Below are 13,480 nucleotides of genomic sequence, written 5' to 3' on the forward strand. Positions count from 1 at the left end.
TTTAATCCTGCGGAAGTGGGACTCTTTCACTGTACAGGTCAAGTTGTCCCATTCTCTGAATGTTACTTCCAAACACCGGACTGGGATACAGTCCTGTCCTGGCCTGCCCAGTCCGGTGAAACAAACACGCCCTTAGAAGGCCGTTAAGGATATCTACCCTCCCATCCTCAATCTTTTTTGTTTTACCCTTAATAAAAATTGTAAGTGACATAATTTCGGAGGAGGAAGAGAGAAAACAAACGAAGCAGGAGAACCAGCCAAAAAGCAAGCAAGAAAAAAGCAAAAAAGAAAAAGCAGTGACTGCAACAACCATGTCTTTTGAAGATCAGATTGGTGCAAGGCTTGCCTAGGATGCTTCCTCCATTCGTCTCTTCTCCTGAAGAACTCTTCAGTAGTTGCTTTGACATTCTCTCTCACTTTCTCTTCCTCTGTTTGTCGTGTTCCGTTCAAGAGAAAAATGGCTCTTTCCTTCATGCTCCAGAATAGCAATTCATGTTGATTTTTCTATTTCTTATTTTTTAATTTTTATTTAAAAAGGATAATCTAGAAATATTGAAAAATAAAAGAGTAAAATAAAAAAGATGAAAAAGAGATAGGTATATTTGATTAGAGGCTTTCAATAAAGGGTATTGGGCCAAATTCTCCTTGCTCGACGACAACCTTAACCAGCTATAATGTTTTAAGAAAATCTATGAACTTTCAAAAAAAAAAAAAAAAGAATACAAAACATTCATAGCTCCAATTCTTATTGGTGGGGTTAAATCTTTATTTTTTTTATTTTTATTTATTTATTTTCCCTTATTTCAATGATCTTTTTTATCAGGAAATTCATGTATAATATATATTTTTCCTTTTTATGTGGTAGCGAATGCAGCAGTAGATGGACTTGGAAACAGACATAAAACATTAGGCTTCAGGATACAAGCATAAAGGCCTTATGGATATTGTTTGAAGTAGTTTTCGGTTGCCACCATCAGTGCTTTTGGGCTGATGGGGACATAGGGTGAGGTTTTCTCCCCCAACTTCTTCTTCTTGTGAAGAGGAGAGGATAAGGAGATGGACTTAACAAAAAAACTAAGTAATTGGAGCTAAATGAAATCAATCAAGTGGACAGATAAAAAAAACAAAAACTAGATGACAGATTTTTTCTTTTCTTTTTTTGGTTTCTTTCCCTCTCTCATATATAAGATTCTCCAAATATAGTGTCGCATTGAATATTTGTTTAAGAAAACGAACAGTTTGTTCCTTCGAGAGAAAGTCCCATAGTAAAGTTTAATATTAAATATTCTAAATTCGAATTCTCATATATTCCAAGTTTATAAAATAAAACAAAATACTATAAAAATGCATCGACCCTCTTTATAAAATCTTTGTGAGTTAGAAAATGCATGAACAATCTAAGACAAAAGAAAATTGGGGATGTATGAGCAAAAAGTGAGGCCTCCCACTGAAAATCCTACAAGTCAAGGGATGATAAATGATACAAAGACGAAAGAAAACCAATGGTTGGAAACCCTTGTGAGGTGTGAGCCCAGCAACAAAGACTTTTGGGTCTCTTTCTTTTGAAAAAAAAAGTTTGAGAGCTATTTGGCATCCAGTCTTCCTCCTAATACTATTGTTCCATCTTTTTTACTGCACACATATACACATTCTCACTCTCTTTGGGGTACCTTCCTCAACTAGCATGCACTACAACCCCACCCTGCCACTATATATCACCTTCCATTGAAAGCATTTGGTTTCTCTCTCTCTCTTGCCTTGGGACCCATTTTTCCTTTGTCGCTTTATTTGTATTTTTTGGATTCTAACTATTGTCCATTCCTTGTTTTTATTCCATCCCCAAAAATACTTTTACAATTGGTGAAAGACCTTCGAGCTCTTTGTGCTCCGAGCTCATTCAATGTCGCACCACTTTTAGTACTTACACTACCATTAATCCACTAAAAAAGAGTAAAAAAAAAAAAAGGATGCTTTTTTATGGTACAAATCCCTATTTTGGTCTTTTTACCCCGCTAATTGTTACAATTGTGTACTTTGATTCTCTTTCACTCTTTAATTCCAACAGTATGTCAAATATATCATATTTATTGTTAGGTGGTTATTTTATAAATTTTTAATATGTGAAGAAATTGATTGCTCTAATGTTAAAATGATCAATTTGATTTAATATTTTAATTTTTTTTAATTATAATTGATTTGATTTAATATTTTAGTTTTTTTATTATAATTTTTGTTACATGTAAAACATTTAATAGAATGAGCATGTAGAAATAATTGTTTTAGAAACTACTTGATTTTATCTTCTAACATGGAGAAATTTTCACTTACCAGTTTTGTTTACATGGGAAAGTGTAAGTTGATCACTGTTGTATTTTGTTTTCGCTGAGTGTGAAAATTATAAGTCACCCTAGTGAATTTTGTTAGTAAACTGGTGCAACATCTGTGAAAGGGCTTATTTTTTTATTTTTTTGGTTAGACATGAGAGGTTCAAATCAATGAAATGCTTGGTTTTGAGACTGCATATACATTGTGAACTGAATTGAACCAAACCGAAATTAACCAATTTGAACATTGTTGAAAAATTGTCAGGTGGGATTTGCTGAAAAATTGTTAAATTATATTTATGATATTTACAATTTGGACATTTTTGTGAAGATGAGCTGAAAATCCAGTTAAACAAACTTCAAAGGCGTTTGCTTACACTTGTGAGATTATCAATTATACCACTAAAATAAAAAATAAAATAAAAACGTTGAACACAAATTTCCAAATTTCAACACCGGACACAAATGGAGGACCTCAATAAGAAATTCAGAATTGGGATTTGGGCTCACTAGCAACCGAGTTAAATTGGAATTAACCGAGTCAACGCGGATGAATCATTGCCCAAGAAAAAAAAAAGAAAAAAAAGAAAAAAAAGAAAAGAAATAGCAATTTCAACAACAAAATCAACCTCTATGCATGTCCCCCAAAATCAATCACAATTTCTTTTTATCGATGAAAGACTTCCTGCACTAATCTATAAAGTTTAATTTTTCAGCCATCAAACCCGGTTTGGCTCCAAACAGCATCCCGAACCCGGCTCAAATCCCGACCCTTGAGGGTCCGACCCACGCCTTCGAAAACAGAAGTAGCCGCCGCCTTCCCACTCCTCGCGTACTCACGCGCTAAGTACTCGTGCGGTGGGACCATCTCCGAGTCGTGATCGTCCCAACCGTCGTCGAGCTCGTGCAGCGACTCCACCGACTCGACTCGGAGTATCTTGCTCCAGTCCGGCACGTTCACCGGTGCCGACGTGGCCATGTGGTGTCCACATGGAGACGACGCCACGCTGTCATTCCCGCGGAACTGGTGCACGATCCTTGACGACGCCGTTTTACCCGATTCGTCGAAGGCCAAAGAAAGCCCTCCCAGTTGTCGGTCGTCCCTGGTGATTCGACGGCGGCTCCTGATCGCGATACTATTCCCATTGCTCTCGGCGGCAGAGGCAAGTGGGCTCCACTCGCCGCCGTTGTTGGAGGCGGTGGAGTGGTCACCCCCTCGTTCGGACCCGTCGTTTTCGACCGCCATCGACGACCATATATCATCTTCGCCGAGCTCCGATGAGTCCGTACCGTTAGACTCAGCTTGGCTGTGACCGTAGCTGTAGGCACCACTACCGAGCAGCCTTTCGCTGCGGCTGGTCGTCAGTTTCCGGCCCTTGGCCATCAAACATAATCTCAGAGTCCAGCGGCGACGGAATCGGGGAATTCCCGGCGAACGACGAACTGGTGAAGAAAGAAAAAAAAATCCAAAGAACGAAAGGAGAAGAGAAGCTAATCCTAGGACTCCATTATAAGGGCTTTGACATAAGCTGTCTTTGAAAGGTTCCAGATGTATATATAGCGCTTCCATTCCCCCACAATCCAAACCCAAAACTTTCATTTCATTTGAATTTCAGATTCATTTTGTCTACATTTCATTATAAATTCCTCGAATCAGATCTAATGGTGAGAATGGAAGACGCCAAGACTGTCACGAAACTGTAAAAAAAAAATTAAAAAAAAAAAAACAAAAAAAAAAACCAAGTTTTACATATATATATTCAACAGGGGTTATAATTCGGCTTCACGCGCTCCTGCAACTGCGGGTACTCCACACTTCGTCCGTGTTGGTTAGTTGAAAAACTATGTAATAATGTCAGACCAGACCAGGTGGTGAAAGTTGAAACTTGGAGAATGACCTCTCTCTTTTTTTATTTATTTATTTTTTTCACAGACCTTTCTTTATTTGGATAATCAATAATTCTAATTGTCAATCAAGATGATTACTAATTTTAGTAATTTGGGTTCTGTTCCTCTACAGCTGAGACGTCTTTTGTTTTCTCTGTAACCACCGCTATGATCCTGTCATTGCTGCTGAAAGATAATGGATAGTTTGACTCCAATACTTTTTTTGTTTTTTATCATAGCTCTGCAATAGATTCAAACCCGTCGTGAGGCGATTCTTGATTTTCTGTTTTCAACGCGCTCACAGTTATTATATACTAAAAGGCCAAAAAAAAAAAAAAAAAAAAATTAAAAACCTGTGTGGGCGAGGGATTAAGATTTATCCACATCAGTTTTTCATTCTCTTATCTCACCACCGGACCCCACTCAAAAAACCAATCTTGTGTTTGACTACGTCAAGGGCATCCAATCAGTGGGTCCCACTGTCCACGTCGGTGCCAAATCGAGTACCTCAAACACTTGCATATCCGCTCAACACCCACCACGTGTATATATTTCCAACTCCATCGGGTCCCATTTTTCCCCCGTCTCCATCATACCACGTGGCAGAACAGTGACCTGCTAATTTCTAAATAAATAAACAAAAAAGAAAAAGAAAAAAAGAGTTAGTGATGTTGTGCTAGGATTATGATAATGACTGGAAATTAGTGTGTTAGATAATTGGTGGTTTAGGTTGGTAATAAGAATTTTATTTAATTTTAATTTTTCTGTGGTTAAAATAATCCCCACTAAAGGTTAGAAAAGCAAAGCCCTTCTCCTTGATGGATGGGCACATTGGACGGTCCAGAAAAGAATGTGGGTGGGTCCTACTACGACTGTCGTTTCTCAAGTTAAAGAAACAAGCAACTTTTATCACCACCTTTCGATTTTATGATCTCACAATCGAAAGGCCCAAAAAAAAAAAAAAAAAAAAGCCCACCTATTGCATTTGCATTGCAGCCTTTTTGTTGTTTTTGATTGATTGTCGTGTAAAGTGCCATTTTTTGTGGAGGTATATGTTACATGGGATGGACCCCATTGCTCTGTTAATTTACATTGGCCATTGGTGTGGGACCCTCAATTTTGCAGTGACTGGACTTTGTCTGGGTCCCCCAAATGGCAACTGGTTGGTTTTTATTTTTGCCAGGTGTGGACCTTCGATTCCAAAACACAACACCGCCTACAATTGTACCTGTCATTGCAAAATCAAAAATTCGAAAAAGTATCCAATGTGGGTGGCTTTGCCAGTAACAATTTTTGATCCTACGGTTGGTGTTGTTCCATAACCAGGTAATCTGGGTAATCCAGATAAGTTCTACTTCTCCCCAGCTAAGTATTATAGGTCTTCGCTGTGGACACACAGATGATGGACCCGTTAATAAAATGATGTAATTGTGATTGTGGTGATTTCGACGTGGGATGGGATCAGATCAGATCAGGTTTAGGAGGAGGAGGTTGGCCACTGGTGATTCTAAATATTGGGCCCACACTATAACCGTCCAGCATCATAGGAGCCTATATTTTATGCATTTTGCATTAAAACTTTGCATGACCCCACCGCTTTGTTTCTTTATAATATTTTTATTATTATAAAATAAAAAAAATAAGTGACAGCCAAAAAAATACCATAATCACAAGGTGATCATGTCATTCTGTGAAGTAGGTTGATTCATATGGGCATTCTTTAGGCTTTAGGTGGTGCGAAAAAATACAAGATCTGTGTTTGTCAAATTCTGCAGAATCAGAATCTCACCTGCTAACTATTTTAAAAAACATAATTTAAAAAAAAACTCTCTTCCAAAAATAATAATAATAATGATAAAAACCAAAAACTTTTTTTTTTCTTTTTTTCTTTTCTATCATTAATTGTGTTTTCCATGTGAACCCATTGTTTTCCAGGTAAGTTAAAACTGTACTAGAAGATTAAATTAGATAATCATGTTGGCTATTAGACTAAATGATAAATTGTTTCATAATAGATTAATGGGTTTTTTAAAATTAAAATAAATAAATATTTATTAATTGTATCCGCAGTACAGTATCAAAAGGGGTTTGTGTAATGATTGTAGGAGGGTGGGAAAAACAGGTGGGATTATAAAATTGGTATTATGTATGTGAAAAGTGGTACAGTTTGATTAGTTTAAGAATTTTTTGGGGTTAAATTATTTATTAATTTTTATTTATTTATTTATTTATTTGTTGGTGGTGAGGCAAGTATAAGGGAAAGTTTATTGTTGGAGGCTTTGTCAAGTAGTGAAGGTTTTGGTGTCAGGCTTCCGAAAATACATGATATTCTTGCACGGCTGCAATTTGCATGGTGCAGCACCTCCATGGGTTCCAGTGGTTATTTTTATTTTTATTTATTTTTATTTTTATATCAATTTAAAGACACCACATCTCGAGAGAGCGTGCACCTTACTCGCCAATTAATTTTATTCACCAATATTTTTATTAATATATCTTTAATTATTGATGGTAATTATACATTTTGCTGCTGTTTAATGTTTCATTATTATTATTATTATTATTATTTATCATTTTAGTTCAATAATTATGTATTATTTTGACCTATTAATATATTGGAACTAATCATATAATAATTCACTCATTGTGTATGGTCTGGTCAAATTAATTAAAAATAATTACATAATTGAACTAGAAAGAAAATATTACTTCCTAATCTCGCAATATGAGAGTTTTTATCATTTGTAATTACAAAATCCCATAGTTTTGAGGATAAAGTTTTTATTTTTTATTTTTTTAAGTAAAGGATAAAATGTTATTAACTTTAAATTATTTTTAGCATGTTATTATTGTGTGTTTGTTCATTTTTCAAATTAAGAAAAATATTAGTTTTTACATTTTGTATTATAACATTATTCATTAAATTAAATCATTAATATATTTTTAAATCTCAATTTTTAATTAATCTAATTAATGAAAAAGATTTTTACTAGTTTTCTATTCATTCAAGAATATATATATATATATATATATATATAAAAGATTCTCATGTTAGGATTGTTTTGATAAAAACCATTAAAACGTATTTGAACTGATTTAAAAATTAAAATTTAAAAATATTTCTGCCATTATATAAATCCATATAAAATTTATTTTAAACTCTCAGCTCGAATTTTAATATATTATTAGATTCCTATAAATTATAAATATATTTTTAAATTTTAATTTTTAAAAATAATTTAAGAATTAATAATAAAAATCTGTCATAGTTTTGTCATCCCAACATTTTGATAGAAGAGTGATTATATATATATATATATATATAAGTAATATCTTTTCCAAATTAAATTATAGCACTTTTACATACAATTATTTTCCTTTATGATTTATGATGTAATACCACAACTTGGAGATATTGACTTTACAATAATTGAAAAAAAATATATGCAGGAGTAATATGGAATACATTTTTTAAACATGGTGAACTCTTAGAGGTGGCTAGCTAGTCTCGACCAGTTTCAAATCTGGCTGAACGACAACTTGTAAATGAATTATGAAATATCCATTTATTTGTAGTCCTTTCAGATACTATTTTTATTTTGTCAGAATCATGTTTAAAGTTGTACAGCGAAATAATTGAGACCCAAAAAAAAAAAAAAAAATAAAAATCATGACTTGTAATTTATGAATTAATTGTAAAAAATTAATTCATTTTTAATATCCAAATTTTTATTCAACTGTAAAGATTTTGCCACAACATGTAATAAATTAGCTATAGGAACACTATTGTTACCTTATATATCTAGGGCTAGGTTTTACTGCCAGAATAATATGAGGCTAAGGTTTAAGAAATTAATAATAACATCACAAAAAAAAAAAAAAATATTGAAGAAAATAACAATAAATATCTCTTGACAGAACTTTTAGAGCCAGATGGACAATATACTTATGCATCTAGTAAGAGTCAAGAATCTCAAAAGGGGTTTATGAAGATAGATTCCACCACAAAAATATTGAATTTGCAAAATTATGATAGGAAGTGAAGTGGAGTACGTAAGTGAAACATTTGTATATATATTGTGTGTTATTGAGAGGTATTATCGAATAGACAGCAGTGATTATCTCTTTCCCTATGGAATTGCTGCAATCACCCCTTTGGGCCACCCCCCCTCTTGACTACCTTGCTCTGTGCTGCTTCTGTCATCTTCACATTGAAAATGCCACCACAGACACCTCACTCTGTATTATTGGTGAATGGTGAACCCCAGCTTCTTACTTCAAACGTGGAATTTGGAAGTGTATATATATATATATATATATATACGTACATACATAGATATATAAGAGTCCGTCTCTTATCAAAGAAATTAACCACAGAAATTTATATAATAAATTGTTATCTGCTGTGTTCATTAAAAATTGTTATTTGAATTTAAATCTCAAAACTAACATATGACTATCTTTAGTATTTTTTAGTACATATATGTTTGTACATGTGTACATTATATCAGTATTCAAGGGTGGATTATTATTTTATTGGCTAATAATTGTTATATTTATTAAAAATCCCTCCTCACTTGCATGCACTTGGTAGCTAGAAGTCTCCTTTATAATTGGGTGGTTTAATAACAATATATATGTGCACAAGTCTCGGATATCAATTATATATATATATATATATATTTTGATATTAGGTATTAGTTATATGTATATATATGATCATTATTGGAAAAAAAAGGAAAAAATAAAAAATAAAAAATTAATCTCTCAATTTCTATGGACAAACAAATAAGAATATTATATACATTCCCAAACCATTGTTCCTGTCAAAGATTCCGATTGCATTTATTTACATCTGCTATGATTTCTACCACATTTAATTAATCATCCTTCCCTAATCAAAAAGATTCTTGAGAATCTTGCCCCTCCGAACCTGAAAGGGGATCAATTTTCTCCACAGTACTGCTACATGATCATCATCTTCATCGATGTTGGACCAAACCTCAACCACATACATATACAAATATATAGGCAATATACATATATAAATATATATATATAGATCAACGCTGTCTTGACGGAAAATCAGTAACAACTTTATTATTTTTTAAATTATTTAAAAATTAAAATTTTAAAAATATAAGGATTATTAAAGTCTAAACAGAGTTCACTTTTATTTTTAAAGTTTTAATATTTCACTTGATTTGTATAATCTACCAACACATTCTTAAATTTCAATATATATTATATATATATATATATCCCAACAATTATTTCACACCTTTGGCTCTGATTTCAGATGGTGAATTAGTGATAAGTCAACGGTCACATTTTGAAGACAACGCGGAAATTAACTATGGAGCTTCCTTTTCCTGACCTATATATACACACATATATATATATATATATATATGTTGATCAATTAATGCCGTTAGGATTTAGGAGCATGTAGCTGTGCATCTGCACATCTGTCTATATATATAGGTGTATTTGCTGCAGAATCTTAGAAGCCTGCAATATATTCTAGGTTCCAGTAGTAATGGTTAAAAAAGAAAGATGTATATAGATATATATCTTGGAAAAGACATATGTATATATATATATATATACATACACAGAGATACATAGATGTGGAGTCATTTTCAATCCACGACTTAAACATTAATGTTAGTTGTCTCAATCAAAGTGTTGGTGCTAGGTTTTGCAATGACAGTTAACAGCAAGTATTAACAGTTAGATGAGTTAAGGTTATTTAGTTAATATTAACAGTTAGATGAGTTAAGGTTATTTAGTTAAAGTAGTAGTGGTCCTCCCACTTGCATAATGATAATGTGATGCATGGATTTGTGTGGTTGTAGGCCAAAGTCTCCAGTTTTCCTCATCTAGTGGGGTTTTGTACAATCATTAAATTTAGCACTACTAGTCTTGTTTGCCCCAAAACTACTCACTGAATCATTTCCTTCGATTAGAGCATCTTTACCCTATCAAAACCATAAAGGTCACTAGCTAGGCTACAATAAAGGACAGATCAAATCAGCTTATATATATATATATATATATATAACAAATTATATTAACCTGAACAACATCTTAATTAATTTGAAACTTGTTATCACAATTTTCATTCTGATTAGTAGTAAAACTAGTGTTTTCCTTATTTTGGGTTCCTACCTCAAAGAATTAATCCGTTTGGGATATAATTAACTAATAACTTATTGCTTACTCTCTCTCTCTCTCTCTCTCTCTCTCTCTCTCTCTCTCTCTCTCTCTCTCTATAGATATATATATATATGTATGTATGTATGTAGGTATATGTGATTGTTCTAGCGAGCTAGCTACATACCTCCCATCCCTTAATGTCTAACTAATTAATTTGTCAACTTTTTGATGCATGTGGTTTATCGATTTGAGGAAAGTGACAAGTGCACATAACCGGCCATCTGCTTTTTCTTCTAATCTTAAATTCCAATTTATGGGTCAATTTGTTGTCGACCACTGGATTAATAATTTTTCCTTTCTTATACATGTTTTATATCAATTTCTTTCCTCTCCGTTTTGCACTTTCTCTTTTGCTTTGTCTGTATCAGTTTTAACAAAAAGCCAGACACATATAATTGATCATTAAAGCCATCGAATTAATTTCTTGTTGCCAAGAGGTATCTTCATTATCAATTTGTGCTCATGATATGGACTCCTCGGACCACCTCAACGATGATCATATACATACATACAAACACACATACATATATATATATATATATATATATGTATATATCATTATGATCAAATTAGGATGCTTGTCCTAACTTTAATAATATGCATATGCGGTAGGATATGAATTCACACTTATTTAAGTTAGAACATTTTGATGCATTCAAGATTATATAAATGTATATGAGTCTAGTTTACGTTAAGATAAAACTATTTATATATAAACACGTATAATTCATCTATTCTAAATAATTAAATTCATTTATTTTCTATTTAAAATTATGTTAAAGATACCTTCTTCACGCAAGGACCATAATATATATATATATATATATATCATACTCATTTAATTAATAATTCAAATTCCAAACAATTAGATGATACAATCATACTCTGTTAATAATTATGATGAAGGGGTAAGTTTAGTCTGCACTCAATAGAATATGCTTCATTTTACTTATCATGTATGCGCCTCTTGAGATCTGTTTGCCTGGTCGCATCTAGATCTCTGAGAAATGATCTTAATCATTTTTCGTTTTTTAAGGCCAATGATCTTAATTTTGTTCCACATAAATAATGTTCTTGATTATACGTTTACTAATTTACCAAGCATGCAATTTGGGTACAGCAGTCCTTGCCGGCTCACATCTATATGTTTGCCATCACGATTTTTTTAATCAAATTTTAGATCATTTTAAAACTTAAAATGAAAATTTAAAAAATATTAATAATTTTTTAATTTTTTAAATCAAATAAAATTTTAATATCTCAATAAAACTGTATTAACTATCATTTAAAATTCAAAGAGTAAAGTAGAGAGGAATAGACGTCAAAATCATCGCATTCATCCTATATAAATGTGACACATTCTCTCTCTCTCTCTCTCTCTCTATATATATATATATAAAATAGCCGGTATGAAAAGAGCATTAATTGCGGTTAATTACTTCTCCGGGTCCCAAAGCATGAGGACTATTACTTTTGACTTTGTGTTACATCATGTCATCTTCATTGCGTGATTGTGTGGTCTCTTGAAAGTAATCGCCTCCGCTTGTACTCTGGTTAATGGCCAGCTTAAACTTTGAATTAATTATATATGCCACATAGAAATTATAATGGAAAGAAATAAAATATAAAAAAATCTGATAGGCTTGTTGGATTTTGACGTCAGATAACCAACCTTTCATATCCATATAGAAAGTGAAATAGATGGTTTTGGACTTACTGTTTTCTACTGCATTCATTTTCCATTTTTTGCCCTATTGATTGTTCACTTTGAATTAGAGATTTATCTGTCAAAAGAAAAAACATAGCATTATTGCATCGTGCTTTTCTTAATTACCATGTTCTATGTTTATATAGCATTGGCCATGGCTACCATTATTTATTTTATACTCTTAATTGAAATAAATATTTGATTGGTCTAAGACTTGACATAACTAAATTTAAATAAACTTCAATAATATATATATTTTTATATATCAAAAATGATAGTAAAAAAATTTTAAAAATAAACCATTTACGATTATCAGATTATAAAAATTATATAAATCTAACGGCTATAAATACTATTTTTTATTGTTTTTTTTTCTGTAATTTCCATATTTATTATTTTCGTATATATATATGTCACTTCGATTTTTAAAAACTATCTCTCAAATTTTTCCCCTGAAAACAACCTAGCTAGTAGCTCTTCTCCAACAATGATAGCGAAATTGAATCCCTATACCCAAAATGCATTATATTGTGCATGTATTGAAAACTCTATTAAAAACAAATCATACTTCTTGGCCCTATTACATGCACTAGCCAGCTCGTATGGTGGCGAACACCTTGTGCTGTAAGGTAAGATACATAATTGATTATGGTAGTACTAATTCAGCTTCATAGGTTGGAAATATTTTTTCAAGAAAAGAAAATTAAAGATGAGAGGAGGTTGGATGGTGTGAAGTCATTTTCAATCAAAGTGATTTGAGAACCAATTTAATTTATTTGGACACAAAAAGTTCGATATATATATATAAAATAAATCTACATTCTAATAATTTAAGTTTTTGAAATAAATAATAATTTAAAATAATATTAAAACTCAAAATTTTAATTTTAGACTTTTAGTATTAATGGTAATTTAACAATCTCTTATTAAAACTATTGCTATTTGTAGCTTCAAAATGGTAAGAAAAACCTAAATATATCCAGTTGCATATATAATAATATATGGATCCTGTGTACTTGTGTGTAACTGGAGGGAGAATATCCTTTCCTAATAAGTGGATGTCTATGCCGCTTTGTTTTGCCAAACCAATCCTTGAATTTGATTTGCCTGGCATCTTATTAAGTGGTCCATATGTGTCTGTAGGTATTGAAGACAAATCAAATCAGCTTCCAATTAAAAGCTTAATCTCTTAAATTTCATTAAATTGTTGCACTGCTACTAAATGGATACAGGAGAGACAAGAATTTGGCTGCGTACTATTGCATTTTTCTATAAATGCAGGCTTTTTTCTTGGTAGGCTTATAAGCTCGTATCCTTTTATTTATTTATTAATTTTTCAGAA

At 32.1% G+C, this 13,480-nt stretch overlaps 1 protein-coding gene across 1 annotated transcript; it reads right to left on the reverse strand.

The window, feature by feature from the left end:
- Nucleotides 1–2,672: 2,672 nt before the first annotated feature.
- On the reverse strand, nucleotides 2,673–3,867 carry LOC107419529 (protein S40-5). Its single transcript, XM_016028273.4, has one exon. It carries the CDS (start codon nucleotides 3,706–3,708, stop codon nucleotides 3,037–3,039), a length of 672 nt encoding a protein of 223 aa, XP_015883759.3. The 5' UTR covers nucleotides 3,709–3,867; the 3' UTR covers nucleotides 2,673–3,036.
- Between the last annotated feature and the right edge of the window lie 9,613 nt (nucleotides 3,868–13,480).

Source organism: Ziziphus jujuba, chromosome 1 (genome assembly GCF_031755915.1).
Source record: "Ziziphus jujuba cultivar Dongzao chromosome 1, ASM3175591v1".
NCBI classification, from domain to species: domain Eukaryota; kingdom Viridiplantae; phylum Streptophyta; class Magnoliopsida; order Rosales; family Rhamnaceae; genus Ziziphus; species Ziziphus jujuba.

Coding starts and splice junctions, on each gene's coding strand:
- LOC107419529 (XM_016028273.4), bottom strand. CDS start 3,708: ATGGCCAAGGGCCGGAAACTGACGACCAGCCGCAGCGAAAGGCTGCTC.